The sequence below is a fragment of the Corella eumyota genome, chromosome 7, assembly GCF_963082875.1.
Source record: "Corella eumyota chromosome 7, kaCorEumy4.1, whole genome shotgun sequence".
NCBI lineage: Eukaryota > Metazoa > Chordata > Ascidiacea > Phlebobranchia > Corellidae > Corella > Corella eumyota.
Window position 1 is genome coordinate 3,039,360 of NC_137496.1, and position 21,247 is coordinate 3,060,606.

At 31.5% G+C, this 21,247-nt stretch overlaps 3 protein-coding genes across 4 annotated transcripts; 1 reads left to right on the top strand and 2 right to left on the bottom strand.

Annotated features, from left to right (window-relative positions):
* Window positions 1–6,712: 6,712 nt before the first annotated feature.
* On the bottom strand, window positions 6,713–10,106 carry LOC145760387 (selenocysteine-specific elongation factor-like). Its single transcript, XM_082574270.1, has 11 exons — window positions 9,936–10,106; window positions 9,659–9,804; window positions 9,440–9,594; window positions 9,226–9,372; window positions 8,979–9,143; window positions 8,465–8,850; window positions 8,279–8,395; window positions 8,084–8,198; window positions 7,846–8,002; window positions 7,304–7,503; window positions 6,713–7,188 (listed from the first exon to the last, which is right to left on the bottom strand). Exons 1-10 carry the CDS (start codon window positions 10,058–10,060, stop codon window positions 7,337–7,339), a joined length of 1,680 nt encoding a protein of 559 aa, XP_082430396.1. The 5' UTR covers window positions 10,061–10,106; the 3' UTR covers window positions 6,713–7,188; window positions 7,304–7,336.
* A 555-nt stretch (window positions 10,107–10,661) lies between these two features.
* LOC145760389 (tektin-4-like) lies at window positions 10,662–13,208 on the top strand. Its single transcript, XM_082574272.1, has 9 exons — window positions 10,662–10,679; window positions 10,857–11,176; window positions 11,385–11,508; window positions 11,603–11,731; window positions 11,825–11,895; window positions 12,019–12,162; window positions 12,233–12,455; window positions 12,546–12,700; window positions 12,952–13,208. The coding sequence occupies exons 2-9, from the start codon at window positions 10,896–10,898 to the stop codon at window positions 13,166–13,168; spliced, it is 1,344 nt and encodes a 447-aa protein (XP_082430398.1). The 5' UTR covers window positions 10,662–10,679; window positions 10,857–10,895; the 3' UTR covers window positions 13,169–13,208.
* A 26-nt stretch (window positions 13,209–13,234) lies between these two features.
* LOC145760383 (ubiquitin carboxyl-terminal hydrolase 10-like) lies at window positions 13,235–19,258 on the bottom strand. 2 transcript variants are annotated; one of them, XM_082574265.1, is made up of 15 exons: window positions 19,146–19,258; window positions 18,889–18,942; window positions 18,765–18,789; window positions 17,796–18,578; window positions 17,391–17,482; window positions 17,056–17,165; window positions 16,835–16,976; window positions 16,611–16,760; window positions 16,421–16,539; window positions 16,153–16,345; window positions 15,936–16,080; window positions 15,791–15,853; window positions 15,595–15,716; window positions 14,977–15,063; window positions 13,235–13,536 (listed from the first exon to the last, which is right to left on the bottom strand). In XM_082574265.1, the coding sequence occupies exons 1-14, from the start codon at window positions 19,173–19,175 to the stop codon at window positions 14,998–15,000; spliced, it is 2,094 nt and encodes a 697-aa protein (XP_082430391.1). In that variant the 5' UTR covers window positions 19,176–19,258; the 3' UTR covers window positions 13,235–13,536; window positions 14,977–14,997. The 2 variants fall into 2 exon arrangements, with proteins under 2 accessions (XP_082430391.1, XP_082430390.1); XM_082574264.1 differs by lacking the exon at window positions 13,235–13,536 and having other exon boundaries at window positions 14,452–15,063.
* Between the last annotated feature and the right edge of the window lie 1,989 nt (window positions 19,259–21,247).

A 21,247-nucleotide genomic window follows, 5' to 3' on the forward strand; every position in this document is an offset into this window, starting at 1 on the left:
TGGCAACTAATCTATATCCAGAAATATAAATATCCTGAGCTGTGGTGGAAAATGTTTCGGCGTAAGCGCTTTAAATAAAAGTTTCCCCGAAACTTGTGTTATTTATATGCTGCGTTTGTAATTATTGATGTCGCTATAACGCTATGGGATTTATAACTGAAGTTTTCAGAAAAACAAAGGCTTTCCCGTATTTTAAATGTAAAAATTAAAAGCGAAATTTGTTTAGAATTTTAGTTGTTTAGAAAATACAGCCCAACTTTAAATCGTTCCAATGCCATGAGAATATTTATTTTTGTATAACTTATCATTAACTTACAATAAACTGACATTAAACGGATAATAAAAAACAAACTATCGTTTAAACGTGACCTATAGCTGTTTACTGATACACCAAAACCACAGTTTGGTAATGACGCATACTGGTTGTAAAACAGTAAAGGAATAAGTAATGTCATTGCTAATATCTTGGCACTTACTCTATAACCGAAACTGTTTAAGTTGCATATTTGTTATGGAAACAGTTTAGGTTCGGAACAACCCACCAGGAAATGAAAATTCCTCTCAAAGTTCGATTTACCGTACACAAAAACCTGACGTGGGGATCTTTCCTAGCCTACGCAAGAATCTATCCAAAATCCTGAACGCACATAAGCACAATACGCTTATTATGTTTAGGAATAACACGAAAGGAAATGGGCAATTTCATCCCACGGTTGTTTCAAAGCCTTTAAGCCGTTTCTCGATCGCAAGCTGACTGTAATTGCCGCCCAGCGAGCGAGCTAACTGGTTTAATAAAATGCTACGTCGTTTAACATCAATAAATAATTGATTCGTCTTCGGACGAACGACAAGGCTCATCAGCCGTCTGGCAACCTTTTACTTTATTACCGTTTAACATCTGACTACAGTACGTTTGGTTGTTTAAATAAAATTTGCGATTATTTATTTTAATGAAATTTTAACACGATAAACAGGCATGCTTTTTTCGTTAATATTTACTCGAATTTCAGCTACTGCGCAAAATATTCTTTCCGCCAAATGTCATTTAAATACGTTCTGTGAATTGGATTACCCATTTCCCCCAAAAAACGAGTTTTTGTGCGGAATTTACAACACGTTGCTATAGCTGCTAATTCGGTTTTACTATTAACCATATAGCCTGCGAGAAATCGCACTAACCAGAATTTGCGCTATAAAGCAATTCATATTTTAAGTAATTCTAAGCCTTTTCACTCATACCCATACAACAGCGGTAGACCTACTTTTTGACACATATGAAAGCGCCATAAATCCTGTTCAATCCCTGCTTATTTAAATCTATGCACCACAAAGCTACGAGAAAGCCAGCGGATCGATACAATCCCATAGAAAAGCTGTGCAATAATACAGCGGCGGTGAATTGGCAGGAAAATTACAACTCGTACGGTCTCATCGGATTGAGGTTGACAGTATTTCCCTATACCTTATCGAAATCCTGTTATTACAATACACAGCGCTTTTGTTTTAGGGTATTATTATATCCGTCAGGTTGAATTTACCAGTAGACAGTATTGTACATCGAAAATAGTAATTTTAACTCAATATTTCCGCTACAAGAGAGTCGAAAATAAAACGTCTAACAGACCTTTACCAAATTAAAGGGCACAACATGATGTCTTATAATAAATAAAGCTGTACTAGGCAATTTGACACTGGGCTCTACGGTATAAACCACCAACCCACTTCTAAAAAGCCTACTAATTCACTAAGTCATAAATTGGTTATCTCATATAAATTAAATTAAAACAGAAAGCTGTCCAATCCAGCTATATCTCGTTTGCACGAACTGCAAACCTTCCTTTTAATATAAACGGCGGATCGAATTCTAAAAGACCTGGCCAATTTTCCAATTACATATTCAACTAATGGCTTACGCTGCCCGACCGTCTATGATATCGCCTTTCACTTTCTAATTTGGCGGCACTCAAATGTGTCTCAAGCACGCAAAAACTGGCACCTATTTAAGTCAACAGGCTATCATGTTCGTAACGATATGTCTGAGTTGTAATACAGCAGCATAGCAAACCCAATACTCATGTCTGTGTTTTGGTGATCGATTTTTATTTATGGCAAACTACTGGGTAATGTAAATGCTAACGTAAAGCAGTACGCAGAAACATATTAAAATAGAAAATAATGGGGTTTGTGTAACCCCCAAACCTTAAAAAAACTACCTAAGAGGTTAATTTATTTGTTAATTTAAAAATATTATTGTCAATATTTATAAGTCAGTCCTGGCGTTGTTATACGCATAAGTGCTTTATAAAAAACAAAACAACAAAAGTTACTGTTCTTTCACGATTCAAACTAAATTACACTTAAACCTAAAACTGCAGCACATCATAATAATAACCAATACAAGTGTTAAACTTGTGGCCAAATAACCAATTAAAGTATTTCTTGTCTGGCGTGAGCGCTCGGGCGTAAAACTATCACGTGACCAAACATGATCTCTTGTTCAATAATGACTTTTCGCCTCGCCGAATAAACAAGTGCGAATTGGTCCAATGCGCGCGATGACGTAACTGTCTACGTCACAAAAGGGACAGATTGATAGGTCGTGACGTCATTTGTCTAACCGCGTCGTTATAAGCTGGCTTTCAATATTATGACGTCATTTCTGCGAAAACTTTACCTTGTTTGCTGATTGTTTGTTTTATTTCAAAATACAACTCGTTCTTCAACCTAATTTAGTATACATAGCAAACAAAAGCGGTCTCTTAACAGTGAATTTATCGATTTAGTTCGTTGTAAAGGGTATTGATACCTCAGTAAATGTATTGCCAAAAAACAAATATACGAAAATGCTCTAGAGAAATGCTTTCAAATTTTCCCATACTACCAACGTCAATACCTATTCTATAAATACATAAATTGCATAACTAAGTTTAAAAACAAAACCTGTTTTTCATTTATTTTGACCTATATGCCACTTAAAGTTAAATAGAGTGAACTTTGGTTTGCGGTAGTTTGTATACTCTATATCGACCTAGTTTAAGCTGCATAGCGAGATTTTTAACATTTAAAAATGCCGATAAAAGTTTATCTAATTTATCGTATACACATCTAGTAGAAACACGAAACCAAAATTGTGTAAAAATTCTGCTTCTTCGAATTGTAATTTAGTCATCCGTTTGCAAATACTTAAAGGTTTTTTAACTCAGTTAAAATACTAATATAAGACCACTTGTATTTTACGTTCTTAAACTAACTCTTTAAATTTACAATTCATACCAAATTTATTATTATTTTAAATTTTTTTAATATATATTTGCAAAAGCAAAATCAAAAATCGCTCGCTAACTAACAACTATAACTTGTATAAGACATAGACCTTACTGTACATAGTAAACGTTACTACACATTCAAATTAAGAGAATTTCAACAAAACGTGTAAAACGTAAAGGCTACGCACGGCACGTTGGAATTTCTTTAATTAACAAGGCATGTTTTGCATAGCAATTTAAAGTTTTTGAAACGTAGAGTTATGATATTAAACCCGTCCTTAGGTTTCGCGCAAAACACGATATTCTAAACAGCTGGTTGTGTAAATTTACCCTTACACGAAAATAAAAACATGAAATAAAGCAAACTAACATCTGCTAAGCAAATATACAACATGTTCTACATAAAAAACTTTAAAAAGTTGCCTGCTATGCCATGACAAGGCTGTTGTTATTGATTACACACATTTTTTAAAATGTCGAATCAAATGTCAAACTGAAATATTACCCTAGGTTATATATAAGTCAAATTTAATGGTATTTTCAAACTTTGCTATAAACCGAAGGTATTTTGCCGTTTTCTAAGTCGTGTTGCATGACCTATTTTATACATAAAGCCCGATATATCTTAAATACCATAAAGGTCATTAGCTTTCAATGGCACTACACCTTTATACGCAAAAACCCATAAAACTAAAATAAAAACAAAACAGTAAAAAGGTAACCAGAATAGACGTTAAAATTTTTAGCGAGCATGTGCGTTTTAATAGCAGACTGACTACCTTTACCAAAATTGCTGGCTGTCTTCCTAATAATTACTATGTATGACTGCCAATACTGAAAACACGTTATTTACGTAATCCTATGACGTCATGGGAATATCAAATGACAGACCAGTATGCTGACTTGGGTTTTATTCCCTCTATATAGGCGATAATTGAATCCGTTTCCTTTATACCATTCAATCCCAAATCCGGCGATAGAAAAAATAAATTTTCCACGGCCACGTGGTATTGTTTGGCAAAATGAAATCGAAAATTAATATTTAATAATTAGGGTCTTACATAAAGTTACTTTAACGCCATGCTACACAAATACTAATACTAAATGGGTAGTCAGAATTAAATAACAATGTCCTCAATTTTGTGTTAATTGCTATTTCCAATTACAATGATTGTGCTTTTCGTGGTTTTAGTTAAACGTCATCACCAATTTGTAATGCGCAAAATGTATTGGGTCGCTTCCCTTTAAAACTGCGTTATCAGAGTGATATGCAGCAAAATTGTTTTGTTTTTTGCTAGCCTGCCAGAATAAAAGTTTTATCTAGATCATATTTCAAGCTTTACCACAATTTATATCAACTTGTATAGTTAAAATAGCTTTTTGTAAACCTAAATCTGCCCTGCTTACCCTAAAACCCTAAATCAACAAGTAAGTTCTATAAAACTAAAAGTATAATATCACTAATTTGACGAATCGTTTTTTTATTATAACAGTACAAATATACCCTAAATTATAACTTTATAGTTTTGTTTTTTTAAGGAAGTTACACGAACTATAACTTTATTTGGATATTATCACTTTTATAAATTAAAAATTAAGGCAGGATATAAAACAGACAGTATGGCGCATCCGTCCAATATAATTAAATTAAGTCGATGGGAGTATTGAAATTCCACGTACGTATTATACACCAGTGAAACAACAAAAACAAACTCTATAACCATTTGTAAATTTAAAATTACCTGCAAGTCTGCAAGTGTTCAACAAAACCTAATTCCTGACAATTTGCAAAAGTAATTAAGTGACAAGCAAAAAAAAACTTAAAAAAACACAAATTTAATCAAGCATGTTCAAATCTATATACTATTTTAGAATATAACCAGTTTCTTTATAAGTGATTCTATTACTTTTATATTGACCACAAAACCTAAAACTTACTCTTATAATAAAACACTTTTAAACTATATCTACAACACTAACATAAAGCAGCACAACTTGAAGTAATATCGATTCAAAACTTTCGTATTTGGCCGCTAGAAAACCCCTTTTTCTGTCGCTTTGTAAAAGTAAAGCAGCTGGTTGTAAACTATAAAGGCAATATGTCCAATTACACGCTGACTGTATCACAATTACCGTTATATAAACATCAACCATATGTTGCAGATGGTCAAATAAATCTTAACGTAAACACATTATTTTATTTCCCCCCAACAGATGATTTGAAACTCTTTTTGTATAATAAAACGTAATGATTGATAATGATGACATCTTTGTATATTAAAGTTGTTTTTTTATCGTAAGGACACAGGCTAGTCTAGACTCACCTATGCTTCTAAAATTTATCCTGTTACATAAGAACAAAACTCGGCCAAAAATAACATCAGGTATTGAGCGTGCCAAGAAAAAAACTGATTAAAACATAAATTAAACAAACGTCAATATCTTCTGACTTAAAGTAATCACTTCTTTCAAGAAAAAACCCAAATAATATTAAATATTCATGCATAACTAGAAGTTCAAAAGGCCTAAAATCAATCGATTTTCGATCCTCTGCACTAGCGATCCCCGGTTCAATCAAAATACGAAATAACGGCTCTAAATCTCGATTGCAATTCAGGGCAATTTAAAGCAGAACGAAATAAGGACCGTATATATATAAAATGTAGGTAAGGCCAATTTTGGATACGAATTTTCTGTAATAATAACACATATGGTAGCTATTTCATTGGTAATTCGTGTAGCCATGGGCCAAAAGAGTCGCCACGCCTTTGTTGTGGCCAATATTAAGTTACTTCAATCAAAATATTGGAAACTTATATAATATTTTATAAACACTTGAATCGCCAAAATATTTGAGCCTAACTTGCTAACTTTTAATGTTTCTTTAAAGAAAATTTTTTTAATTTCTTAATATTTAACGTAAATATTTTGATATTCACGAGATTAGATTTAACTGGCAAGTTTTGAAATAAAAGTTTACAGTTACCACACAAACTTAATTAAGAAAATTCGAAATTTTTCAAATTTAAAAACGAAATTTTAAGATGTTTTTCTCCTGTTTACAAGTACAGGACGCCAGACAATATCATGCATTTAATTAACTCTATTTTATTCCTGTCAAAATAAGGCTAAAAACAAAACAAGATTTCAGCAATACCGCATCAATTATGAATAAAAACCAATAAACTTAACCGCCAACGATCAATAAATCAGATCCGGTTTTAACTGGATTTATCTGGTTACGTGCGATTCAGCATGTCCATATTACCACTTTAATTAAAAACATCTTTCAGCGTTATCAACTCATTGAAATATTATATTTTAATCGTCTATAGATTAATATAAATTAGAATCTCTACCCTAACGCTGGATTTTGGTGTTTATCTTCACTTACTTTGCTTATATAAATATTATAATACATTCTACATAAAAAATATGTTGTTTTGTTATCACCTTTTTAATGAAATCTTAAAGATAAGCAGCAATTCCCACAGTTTATATTTTAATAGATGTTGTTTTTGATCAATTGTCATATTAAAGGCCAATGATAATGCGTCACATGCTTATATAAAGCACCATGTACAAGCAATTGAGCGGTCAATCGAATGCCCGAAATAGTGATTAACTTTTAAAGTCCGGCAGAGAATTGCATCACCAGAAAGAAAATGAAAGTGACGTCATCTCGGGCCGGTTGCATCACGTCGAGAAATTGAAAACACCGGAAGGTATTAAATTCGTAATAGGGCAGTCACGTGTTAGGTGGTCACGTGACGAGTTTGAAAAGTGGCCAATGAGTAATAATACGGTCAGCGACGAATTTGGGTCACGTGATTAATTTGGACTAGATTTCATAAAAATTTTATATTTAAAAGCCCAGATTATTTAAATTAACCACGTGTCTTTGTTTCTTTTTGACGAAGTCCTATTAAAAATTTTAAATAATTGGGTCTTAAAGTTACTTTAAATAAAAAGAAAATAAAATAAGAACCTGGCAAAATTTCAAAAGTAAAAAATAATTGCAACAAATTTTTGCATACATTATTGCTAAAAGATTGCGTTGAATATTTCCCTCAATTTTGGCTCATTTTCTTGGCAGGGTCATAGACATATCTCTTAAAATTAAGAGTCACTTTAACAACCACGTCAGGGTTAGTTTTGACGTCAGGCTCTTCAGATTTTTTGCGACCTTTCTTAGTCTTACCACCAAGCATCGTCTTTGTTTCAGATTTTAAACCATCTGAAAATTTTCACATAAAAAAAATTTAAAATTTTTTAATTTATTAAATTAAATTAATTGCAAGTTAGTAGGTCAACTACACGAAGAAAAAAAAATTCAGTCTGATTACTTTTAATGTGGCATTATTAACAGAGAGTTTTTGGCAAATTCTGAAGCAAATTTGCTGGCAGTGAGTTTAATGTGTGTGGGGAAATACTCCAATACACAGCGCACAAACGTTTAAGTTTTGCAGCGAAAAAATGACCTACTAAACCACTTAAAGAATTAATAATACATTAAACTTAAAATGCAAAACTAAAGGCTTCTAAAAACTAAAAATAAAAAAAAATAAAAATGACCGACCCGGGATTCGAACCTTGACCTTTCCGCTTAAGCCGAACGAGCCGTCGATGACTCCGTGTTCACCGGTAGATAACTCAACTTTAAGACCAGTAAATAATTCAATATTAGTTTCTTTTTTCAAAAGTCCAGTACATATTACATTGTATTCGTCGTGTATCTATTTAAAGCGCATTTTAACGCAAATATACATAAGTTAATTAATGAAATATCAAAAAATACGGGTTGCCATTTTATTTACCCGCATTACGGTGCCTTCCCTTGATTTTTTCTTGAATATTTTAATATTTGGCAACACTGTTTTCACGTAGTCTTTATCAGTTATAGCCTCGACGATTTGCGCTTTAAAAGCTAACCTACCAATAAATAAAACAAATTCATAAAACACCATATTGTTAATATTGATGTTAATTTTACATATAACAAAATACATAACCTGCATTTGTTAGCGTTAATATCAGCATCAAATTTTGATCCAATTGCCAGACTGTCTTCTTTACAAATAATTGATTTCTCAAATTCAAGGACAGCCCATTGCTCTGCACTCTTATCCCTAAAATATTAGTTTTGTTAACACACACTTAAATGTTCGAATAAATTGTAAAAAATAATTTTATTTTACTTGTTTAATATTTCTTGGTAGTTGTAACTTTTCGTGAAATCAAATTTTTTTGATTCCAACTTTAAGTCGTCGACTTCGTTTTCAAGAGGTTTGCCACAAGATGGTGTGGAAGAGCACCCAAATATATTAATTTTTGCCATAACTGTTGCATGACCAATTGTAATATGAAATTTTGATTTAGTCGCCACTTCCCCACTATAATAGGGAATTTTTGATATTTTCACAATAGCCCCGTAAAGGATTTTAAGAGACCCCGGTGTGCAAATTAGCCCCCTTTCTAAGAGTTTTGGGTCAAATTGGGTGACGCATATTCCGGCACGATCCCCTTGTTTAATTGACTGAGCTGGTTTGTGAAACATTTGAATAGACTTGACCTTTTTTGTAGCCTGAAACATATTAAATTATTATTAATTATTGTGAAATATGCAATGTTTCAAATGTCCCCGGTTCAATTCCTGCTGATAAGACCAAAAAACAGGCAATCATCTAAGGAACAAACACACAAAACACTGACCTGTAGATTTGATATTTCTATAGTGTCGTTAACACTAACTTTTCCACTCAACACAGTCCCAGTCATTACTGTGCCCTGACCCCTTATCGCAAAACAATGATCAACACTGAATATAAAGGGTCCAGTTGGAGAGCGATCAGGAATATATGTAAGGTCCTTTAAAACCTAAACACAAAAAGTATTATAATTTTAAGAGGTTTTCTGTGTGATATATAATTTTTTTAACATAAAAAATTGAAGTTTTAACCTTAATTAGATCTTCGATGTTTAGAGGGGTAATATCACCCCCTTCTCCTCCTCCTGGTTTAGCTGCAACAGAAGTAATGGGGCAGCCAGAGAACTTGGTCCCTTCCAAAGTTTTCTGCATTCGCTTTGTCATTTTTTCTACTGCTGACTAGGCAAAATAATGACAGATAATAATTAGTATTTAAAAAATTAAAAATTGACTCTTTTTTATTTACCTTTCTTTTGTTTTCTGGAAGTAGATCCACCTTGTTTAGAACCACTAACATTTTGTTGCAGATAATTTCTCCTATTACGAGACATTCAGCAGTTTGTGTCTGAATTCCTTTCACCACATCGATCACCAATACCATCAAGTCGATAATTTGTGCTCCTTAAAAATTTTCCAAAAAAAAATTTTTCAAATCCTAATTTTATAATTTTTTTAACCAACTGACCTCCAATTATTGTTCTAATTAATGATGCATGACCCGGACAGTCGACCAATGTATATTGTAGTTTAGAATATTTTGAATCTTGTAAGTGTGAGGGAATGTCCACAGTAAAAGAAGAAAATCCAAGATCCAAAGTAATTCCTCTCTCTCTAAGAATCAGAAAAAGTACAATAAAAAGCTTATAGCAACCATTTTAACCATATACAACTTTTTTGGCAAAAAATTTATCATTTTTACATAAAATTTAGATCAAAATTTTAGATTTGAAAAAAAAACTCACTTGCTTTGCGGATTTTTGTCGAATGCTGCGGTCGAAGCTACAGTACTTAACGCTTTAGCTAGCGACGTTTTTCCGCTATCCACGTGGCCAAGCATTCCAATATTAAAATTTAAAACGTCAACCATTGTTAAATATACTGAATTTAAGCTATTTTTTTAACAAAATCGCTGCAAAACCTTACAGTTTACACATGTTTTTATTGCAAGTCACGTTACTCAGCGCTATTGACTTTCGAAATCAGCCAAGCATATAGCAATGTTGTTTCTATTTTTTCATAAAATTAAAGTTGTTTTTTTTAGCTTATTATAAAACAAATACATAGTTAATTTATATGCTGTAATTAGTACAATTTTTTAATTAAATATTTGGTTAATTACTTGATTTTTTATCTATATAAATATGCCTTAAAGGGGAACAAAACTTAGTTTTTTTTGGTGAAAAATATCATTCATATTTTAATGTAAAAACATATATAAGTATATATTTACACAAAAAATACAAAAATTTTGTCCAATTAAACATACTTAAACAACTAAAATTTTATATTTCCGTCGTTAAAAATGAATTAAACAACTATTTTGAAACGCCGCTTTAAGTTACGGTAGTCTTGACGCTGTTGCTATGGCTACGCGTACAGCTATTTGTATTCGGCGTTCTGAATTACATTTTACAGCTTCTTGTTTAAATGCCTACGACCTTTTGTGTTAATTGTTTATGGTTTGAATAAGCTAGGGTTTAAACCAGGTATTTAATAGTTTAAATTAAATTATACGTTTGCTAGTTAGCCTTTTTTTTAGTTGTGAACGAAGAGTTATTAAACTGCTAGTGCTTTCGAAATATTTACAACTATATTAGATTTAATCGATATTTTATAAATATTTAAAGAATATTATATACTACTGCAAAATAATTGTTTTATAGGTAAGGTCTTGTACAATATTTGAATAAAATTGTTAAAAAATGGCAGCTGCAGAAGTTCTACTGAAAACAACCCCAGCACCGCAATCTGTTCCAGTTACTTCTTTGGGTGAGCGGGAGCACACTATCCCCATCAACACTGGAGCTTACACCTCGGTGGGTCAACCCACAGCAGGGTTTCGTACCTCAAAATACACCCCAGAAGAATGGCATCAGAATAACTACTCAAAGTATTATCAATCATTTACCGATCGTGATAATGCCGAGAGAATTCAACATGCGTCCAAAAAGTTGGCTAACGAGACTCTAGCTTTAACGAACAGGTATTTACCAAACAAAACCACATCATTTTATCAGAGTTAGAGAGCTGCAGTGGTGTTCGAACCCAGGATCTTGTGTAGTAAAGCGAAGTGTTCAAACCACTACACTACCTTGCCAATCAAAGGCCTGGTATAATATTATTTATACATTTAACAAAAGACTTATTATTAATATAGAAACAGGTCACAATGTATGTTTTTCTTTTTCAAGGACACAAGCTGATGTTACTAAGAAACTTGGAGAACGAATTCATGACATTAACTTCTGGAAGTTTGAGCTGCAGAGGGAAATTGACGACTTGATTGCAGAAACGGAACTTCTATTCTTACAAAAGGTTTTTAAACTCTTTTTATTTTAGATTCAAAGATGCACTCATAATAAATTTTTTTTGGTATGTTTACAGTTTAAAATTTAATGTTTTGTTCCAGGTTAGACTTGAGAAAGCACTAGATGCTACTGAGATTCCGATGCAGATTGCAACTGATAACTTGGAATGTCGATTTAGAAGACAAGGACCTGACATGGTCAAGGATAATGTTGAAATACAACTGCTCAGGGTAAACCAAACCATCTGTTAATAAACTAATACCAATCCTTATTAAAATAAGTGGAACAAAATCACTGTTGTTTAAAAAACCTTGTGTTTTTAGGAAGTGGATTTAATCAAGTCGGTCCAGGATTTGTTGCAGAGAACAATCGACCAAACAAAAAATCAGATTCGGTATATATGCAATTACTTCTAAATAAGTCTTACCCTATAACAAAAATACCTAAGTTTAAAGCAATGTTAAAATATAAACTGCCATACAAAGGCCACAATTTAACAATTTATTTACTGATGTAGAATGAATCGTGATGCCAAACAGAACTTGGAATTGGATTGGAGCGATAAACTTGATGCTCACAACATTGATGACAAATGTGGAAGACTAAACAACCAGTCGACCGACATCCAATATTATCCTAACTCTGCTAAGTTTGAGGATAAGTAAGTAAAACTCAAATTTAAACAAGTAAGAAGATAATAAGAGAAAAAATAAAATGTTTAAACGTTTTAGCTCATCAACACCGGAATCTTGGGCACAATTTACCCACGACAACATCGTTCGAGCTGAGCGTGAAAGAATGGCGTCGATCAACTTGCGTTCGTTGATCGACAATGTTCTTCACGACACGTCTGACGATCTTCGTGAGCAATGCAACTCGGTCAACGAGGCATTTGCAAAGAGGGTAGAGGAGATGAATGATGCAAAGACTAAATTGGAAAATCATCTTCAAAAGGTAATAGTGTAAAAAAAAACTAGTGAAAACAGAAAAATTTAGGTGTAACCCCTTTTTACCGAACTTTTAACCCACCCATATTTTTTACAGGTGCTAATTGAGATTGGGAACCAGGAGCACAATGTCTCCATGTTGCAACAAGCGATTAATGACAAGGAGGCTCCGATGCAAGTCTCACAAACTCGACTTCATCACCGAACTGATCGTCCAAGTGTAGAGCTTTGCAGAGACCCAGTTCAGTACAGGTAGGCAAAGTTTTTCTCGATATACATTATTAATTTCCGCAGTGTCTTCAAGGCAATAAAGGTATTTACTTCAGCTAAGCAAATACACTTACTGCCAGGTTAATAATTAAGCAATATCACCAATTTTATTTCTCATATAAAAGATAATTAAATGTTTAAATATTTTTATTTAATCTTACTTTTTAAGTAGGCATTCTTCTTTTGAAATCTCCGTTTTTCATAATCAATTTTTTTGCTCTTCTTGACAACAGACTTGTATCGGAAGTGGGAGAAATCACAGAGAGCATAGAGAATCTCAAGTTCCGACTTAGTGAAGCGGAGCGCTCTCTTCATGAGCTCGAGGACACAAGGATGGCCTTGGAGAAGGAGATTGCGATTAAGAGCAACAGCCTCTTCATTGATCGGGAGAAATGTATGACCATTCGTCAACGATATCCGACCATCATTAAGTTATCAGGATATCAGTAAATTTTTATCACAAAATAAAATTTCGAATATTTTTAATGTATTATTATATTTTTATGCTTTCATCGCTAAATAATAGGCCTATTACTAATTACAAACCTTTTTTGATTTAATTTAAGGTCCTGATACATAATCTTTTTTTTACACATAAAACTACATTGTACATAGTTTATGAAGGCCTGCTACGTTATTATCACTGCATTTTGTCATTTTGTTTAAAATGATATTTACCCATCTTTGTAAATAATTTCAACCAAAAAATATTTGAGATTAAACCAGTTTGCGCACTTCAATAAAAACTTGCTTTTCAAGCCATCACAAAATGATAAAGTACAATGTTAAGGGACAGAAATCCTAATTTAGAAAGCGGTCTAAACAAAGAGTAATATAAGTTGATTTTTTTTTTTTTTTAGTAATATAAGTTGATGGTTTTAAGTCGACTTTGGCAGTTTGGATGTTATTGTCTACAATTGTCTGATAATTAATCTGCCAATGGCTTTTTCGCTAAACAAAAGTACTGTTACAGTCCCTTACACAAGGGCACTGCAGGATCGGTGGGAATCGAACCCAAGACTGCCAGTATTTGCCGCACAAACACATAGCAACCCATTTAAAATCTGTCATACAAAAACAATAATTTGAAGCCATCACAAATCATCTTTATTATAATTAGAAATCAATAATTTGCTTAAATTATCAACAACAGTCTTCAACATTATTCAAGCAAAAAAGATATGAGTTGAAAAAAAGAAAAAATCATGCAAAAATTAAACAAAAATAATTAGATACAAGCAAAAGAAATGGACTTGATTTTAACAGTACCCTTTACTGTACAATGGAAACAAAAAATACTTTAAATTATTTTTAACAACCCTTAAAATAAAATATATTCCCTCGTTTAATAATCACGATAACTTTAAATAGAAAATGCAACAATCGTAAAAAAAATATTTTTTAACCCACACAAAAAACTATAGAAATTAATTAACGTTTCAGCTATTATTAATTGTATAGTGGATTTAAATTTAACTTTACCAAAAGTTTTATATAACAAATGTATCTTTTAGAATAGTTTATAGCAGCATGACCCTCAACAAAATTTAAAAAATTTTGGTTTAACAAAATTTTTACCAAAGTTATAACAAAACTGTCCCATCAAAAAACATTTTAAGACATCGATTAATTATCAAATAACTTTAAACAACAACTTATATTTCAATTCTAATATTAAGCATGAAAAAGCAAAAAAGAACTAAATTACAAAAAAGCAAGTTCAAATTAAAAAAAAAGCAAGTTAGCCGACGTTTAAATCAAATAATTATGGCAGTTTAATTACTCAAACTTAATTTTAAAATAATATACAACATACTTCTTATATAAGTAGCATTATTTTGAAATCTTTAAAATATAGAAAACATTATCACATTTTCATATTTTACAAACAATTCACATTATCTTAAACAGCAAAAAAAAATTTTTTAAATTATTATCGTTTACTTAATACACATAAGATATATCAGCAGAAATATTAATTAAATAAATACTTACTACAAACTACCAAATTGGAAATATAATTTTCCACAAATCAAAACAAAAAAAATCAAATTTCTAACAATTTTGGCCAAATTTTAAAGTATAAAAAACACCAGCAGGTTTTTAATTTTAGTTTTTCAAAAACAAATATTTTCTAAATACCAAAAATATCAAGTTATTTAAATAACAGTCCTTAATATTAAACGCAAAAATATCACAAATTTTTGCTCTTAAGTAAAGTTCACTTTAATATTTTTGCATGAATGAAAAAAGCTTACGTTAAAAAATTCGAAATTAGTTTATCCCAAATCAGTTCTGCGGTAATATAAGATGTACGCTGTCTTGGGTGGGCTATGTCTCAAAGCCTGTAAACAAGATAAATAACATATTTGAATACAAAAAATCAGTGCCATTTTAAACAAGTAACTGTTTCACTTGTATTTACAGGAAATCAAAAAAAATACGGATTTTAAACCGGCAGCATGGTGTAGTGGTAAAAACATTTGCTACACCACACCTGAGGTCGTGGGTTCAATCCCCACTGATCTCATGCTGTAGCGCCCTTGAGTAGGGCACTATAAACGGTATGAACTCCTGCTGAGCCAGTACTTAATCAGCAGCATAATTATAATCTATATAATATCCAAACCTGCCACAGGCAACTCGAGACTGGGTCGGAGTAACTAATGTTACTCTATGTTTAAGCGCATTGGACTTTCCCACATCGAGGATAAAGATATACACAAAAAAATAAATAAAAAAAAGAATCAGCGAGGACCGTAAATTTAAAAAGTTTCTTTAATATGTTTTACAAGAATCTTAAAGGCGGCATGTGTTCACTTTAAAAAATTCAATAAAAAATAACCATTTAGTAATTATTGTACATGTTAACTTACCTCCTGGTAATGCAAGGGTTTAATGTTTTGGTCGTCGATCCTAAGCCAAGAACTGAGTCCAATATGAAACACATCAGTGGTGTAGTGACCTCCGCATACTTTTTCTCCATGATGATAAACAACTAAACCCATAACGATGTTAATAACATGTGGTAAATTTTGACATCACTATTGTTAAGCTATATTTTAAAATTACCAGCAAATAGCTTGTAGCTTCTTTGGCTTAGAGAGACTTTCCTTGCATTTTTTGACAAAATTTCTAAAAAATGAAGGGAGTATTTTTTGAGTAAATGTTTAAAAATATATCACTAATAATTAGAAGATTTGATTTTGTTAATTACCTTTTGAAATGACGAGGTCGGTTTTGTAATCGACTTTTCTGTCAATTTTCTTCGATCCTCCTTTTTTGTCATACACAAATCTCTTCAGATGCAAAATCAACACTGGGGGGAGCACTTCCAAAGTTTGTTGCCGAATCACATCAGACTAATAATATTAGGAAATTTTTAAAAATAGAAAAAAAAATATTTCAGACATAAACTTAAAACTTTAATTTACATTCTCGCTTCCATTTCCAGAAAATCTTTCCTTCTCTGTCAAGTTAAGCAGCGCATCGTCGACGGTCCATGACTGATTGTTAAGAACATCCAGTGGTAGAGAAAAAAAGGGTTCGTACGAAACCGAGACCTTTTGTCCAGTTCGGAAAACTGATGTGCAAAGTTCGCCACGAAACATGGATGAAATTGGAGTCCTAAAACAAAACATTTTATTTTTTAAAAACTAATTTAAACAGGATGTTAGGGATTATTTTAAAAAGAATATATACTTGGTTTCGTCTGCTCTTCTTGTTACAGCCGTTCTGTTCTTTTTATTGGGAACCACCTCTTCCCATTCATTCATTGTGATGTCATCAACACCATTGGTGACATCATCAGTTAGAGGAATCTGAAAACAAATATAAAAAATAAATTTCTAAAAAATTTATTTAATAAAAACAATTAAAAATGTTTTTCTACCTCATAAGGAAGCTCATGTTCGAAATCCACACTCTTCGCATCTGGAGAATTTGCTGAGTCGTTGTTGACGAGCGAGAGCAGCTGAGTCATCTCCTCATGAAGTCCGTTAAGGATGCAGGATTGGAACTCTTCTGCATCTTCTTGCGATCCCTAAAACAAGATTGGAGAAAAGGTTGGAAAAATGAAAAACATTTTCTCAGTTTTCAACTTAAAAATTTGCTTACCTTTTCTGCCAATTTGCTTTCAATAACAGATAACATGTCGTAAATATAAAAAGGCTCAAATGGAGCCCCTTGTCGTATTTCTTTGTTAGATTGATAACCTCTTTTCGAAGACAAGGGTCGAAATTCAGACGCAAGACGAATACTAAAATAAAAATAAATCAAAAATTTATAAACAAATCTTTTAAAAAGTAAGAAAACAACAAAAAATAATTTATTCTTACAAGCTGTCCATGATCGGTGTTGCAGTCAACATTCTTTGTTCTGTAGTGAATATCGGAAGATTTTTAAGAAGTTGGTAGAAAGGAGGGCAGACGAGTAAGGCTTGTAGAGTCTGTTAAAAATACAGAAACCAAAAAATTAAGAATGCTTGCTAAAAAATAAGTCACCCAAAATAATTAAAAAAAAACAACCTAGGCTTACACTTTAACAAATAAATGCTTAATTGCAATTGGTAATATTAAGAAATATGTACAAGAAATGCTATATATATACTTTTTTGTTAAAGTTTAAAAGTTTAAGTTTTTTATTGGTATATTTTATTATATATTTTACTTACTGCATTAACATAACACCAGTTGCTGATATTAATGAGACCCCGTGGCATGAATGCTTGTGGTTTAAAAATTAATTCCTGACTTTGAATGCGTTCTATTTTAGGAAAAAAATATAACTGTATTAAACATTGTGCTTTTGGTTACATTGTCAATTGTTTTTCGCAAAAACTTAAAAAATTGACCTTTGCTAAACTCGAAAATTTTATAAAAACACTGTTTTTAATAAAGAAAAATTCAAAATCATATTATATACATTTATACAACATCGTTTAAATTTAAAAATAAAACTTTAAAACAAAAAAATAATACCTATAACATTACAGTGTTTACACAGTTTATGTGCCTAAAAAAACTTACTGTTAACCTTGTCTGTTATTTTTAGCCCCTAATACAAAAAATGAACTTACCTGCCAATTCCATTGCCAAATGATCTTCTTCCATTTTTACCAATCGAACTTTCGTATTTCCGTTGCTGTTCTGGAATTCATTTTTGTTGTTTTCGTAATTAAATCGTTGAGTAGTTGATGGTGAAATGACAGATTTATTATTTTGAACTTTGACTGTTTGCGATTTTTGTGCCGTGTTACTAGTATTGGTTACAGTTTGGTTATTGTTTGTGTTGCTTTTAAAAAGACCAGCCCAGCTAGATTTAGGTGGTGCAGCTGGTTTTGTTTCTGGTGTTTTAGGGTCGTTAGCGCTTGGCGTTTCGCTTTTAGTTCTGTATTCGCCTTCGTTATTTTGAATATTGGAATCCGGTAAATTTAAATTTTGTTCGGTTTTTAAGGGTAAATTGTTATTTGAAATAGCATTATCATTGTTTTGTGATTTAGAAATACTGTTTCCATTAGGTTTTGCAACAGATTCTATTTTGTTTTGGTTAAGATTTCCGATTTCAGGGTCTTTAGAATCAGCACCATTTACAATATTGTCCGAGCGTTTTACATTCTGTTTTTCAACATTCTGTAAATCTGAAACTGGTAGTCCGTTGGGTAAATCCGTTTTTGTATTGTCCCCGTTTAAGACTGGGGCTGTGACATTGTTTTGCTTTAAGGCGGCGAATTGTTTTGGTAGAGAAGCAGATAAGGTTTTGGCGTTAGGTATGTTGTTGTTAATTGTATCGATGTCATTCTCGCTGGACAATATGTCGACGATTGGAATTGTGAAGGTCAGTTTGTTTTTTTCTTTTACATCTAAAATTACAATAATATTTTAATGGAAATCTTTCCAACTATAGTAAATCATATTAAAATAAAATTTTAATTGTGTTTAAATTTGTAAATTGTTTTTTATGCAATGCAATATATATATTATAAATTTTTTGAAAATCAATTAGCACTTTTTCTCAAATAAACAATTTTTTTTGTTTAACAACTTACCCAGAATTGGCCATGATGATGGAAACTAAAATAAAAAAATTTTGATTATTATTTTTTACTTTGCATAATTGTGCATATATAAAAATTAGTTAAGGCCCTTTTTATTTTATAATTTAACACTTACCTCAACACAATCATCAGGTAGATACTGGTCAAAACTAGTATCAAAATCACCAAACTAAAAAAATTAAATTTTAGTTTCAATAATATATAATGTCTTTACATTTTATGTAAAAAACGAATTTAACATGCCTGCATAGCATGCTGTCATGATGCAAATTTACAAGTCCTTATGTTTATAATATAAGACTATTTAACCTAATTTAATCAAAGTTATAAAATTATTTAAGTTACTTTTATTAAAAACAATAAAAACCAAACCTCAATCATATTGTTAGAAGTAATATCCATCTAAAATATTTTTTTGTGCAAATGTTTTAGTTTTATAACATTATATAAATAGGTGAAACTGTAAAGATCCAACTGTTAACACTGTAACATAAGGAAATAAAAAAAATGTAATTTAAACTAAAAAGTTTTATCACGTTAATATAAACAAAAAATATTTCGCAATTTGAAACCTGGTGTCTAAAACAGTTTTTACGGCTTTCTTTAAATTGAATTGCTATATCTTAAACTAATAATCAATAACTTATTATATAAAGCAACCCAATATTGCATCATAAAGTACTATAACATTTTATGTAAGTATATTTGTATGCTGACACGCAAAATTTTGCACTTTCGAAACTGTATTTTAATTTTGAAAACACGAGATTTTTAGACTTAATTACCGCTAAAAATAATGATTTACCAGCATGTTTTTTACAAAACTACTTAGATAATAATAAAATGCATAACATATCATTATTTTGGACATGCCGGTCTAACATATTTCGAGATTTAAGTGGATTTTTATGTAAACAAATTAGGCCTAAAACGTCCAAAATATTTTCTCGTCCCAGACATGAAATCACTCGAGCAAATCTGCCGGGCATAGGTTATCTTGAATTTAAACTTTATCCTCATGTAAGAAAATAAATTTTAAGCTAAGTATTTTGCGTTTTTTTAGTAGTTAAAAGTTTATTTATGACAAAAATTACTAAAATTATAATATTCGCTTCTGTTAAACATATATGCAAATTTTTTAGGCGGGATTTCCTAATCATTGTAAATCCAAATATTCCAATAAAAGGATAATTTATTAAAATAAATATCCAAAAATGAAAATAAAAATATTTCTAAAAACGTATTTCCGCCATTTCTGGATTTAAAAACAACCAATAGGTCCAATAAAGTAAATAGGTATAGCCTATACTATTAATATCAAGTCGTCCACATAACGTCATGTATAATCTGTTACGTTCCATTATTAATAGAGCAATTGTATCCTCAAGTATAAGAGATTAATAGAAACCGGAAAAGTGCGCTACATTTACGGGAAATATCTTCTAATTTTACGTAAGACTACGTCAACCTACTCCGATGTACGCTGTGTCATTGACCATAAGGACAAACAGAAAGTAGAAACGTGAAATCATTCTGATATAAGCGTAGCCAATATAAAAATAATTGTAATTACATGACCTCGACAATTGAAAATTGCCAAACAATTTGTCCTGTTTGTGCACCGGTAAGAGATGTGAGCTTTGACAAATAGAGACAGACGGGGTGATCAATGTTAGGCAAACACATTCTACCCAGGTCTTTAATTTTAAATTTGCCAACAATGAAATCCTGAAATCCCTTAACAAAGGGGATTAGCATGTTACGATCCACAATGCTAAATATTTCATTTTTTAGGGTTCTGTACATATTGTGAGCGTGATTTTTGGATTAAAACACGTTTTCTTTGATCCTTTAAATCCTAATATGATAACTGCCAATCAAAATAAATACGTCATGCGACTTTAAAATTTCGATACACGTGATTCCAAGGACGGTATATATACCCTGCCCAAGGTGAGCAGAAGTACGTAGTTTCAAATCCCAAAATCCGAGATAGTTGCAACAAAAAGGATCTATTTCAAGATGAATAGATTTTGGGGATTAGCAGGGTTTAGGCACATAGCGGAACCTAAGCGTAATACCATTACCATGCATAATTCAATGTAGGCTTAACGCTTTAAATGTATATTATTCATTTGTTTCGATTTAGACTTGGTAATTATACGTTTATTTTTAAGGTGTACTTCCCGATTTTTAGCTTTATCTACGGCGCTTATTTCACCCTATACATAACTAAAGCGTAAATTGTATAGGACCGAAATAGAAGCATAACGTAAAAATTCAAAACTGCTGGATGAGATCGATTCAAATAAATATATAAGCATTCAGAAAAAGATTAACATTAATTTAGGTACAATAATTTGACAGGTTCTTGAAAAAAATGCTTGACAGTTGTCTAGACGACAGTTTATTTATATATTTATGGCCCACCGTAACACCTTAAGCATATGTTTAACAAAATGACAAACAAATTA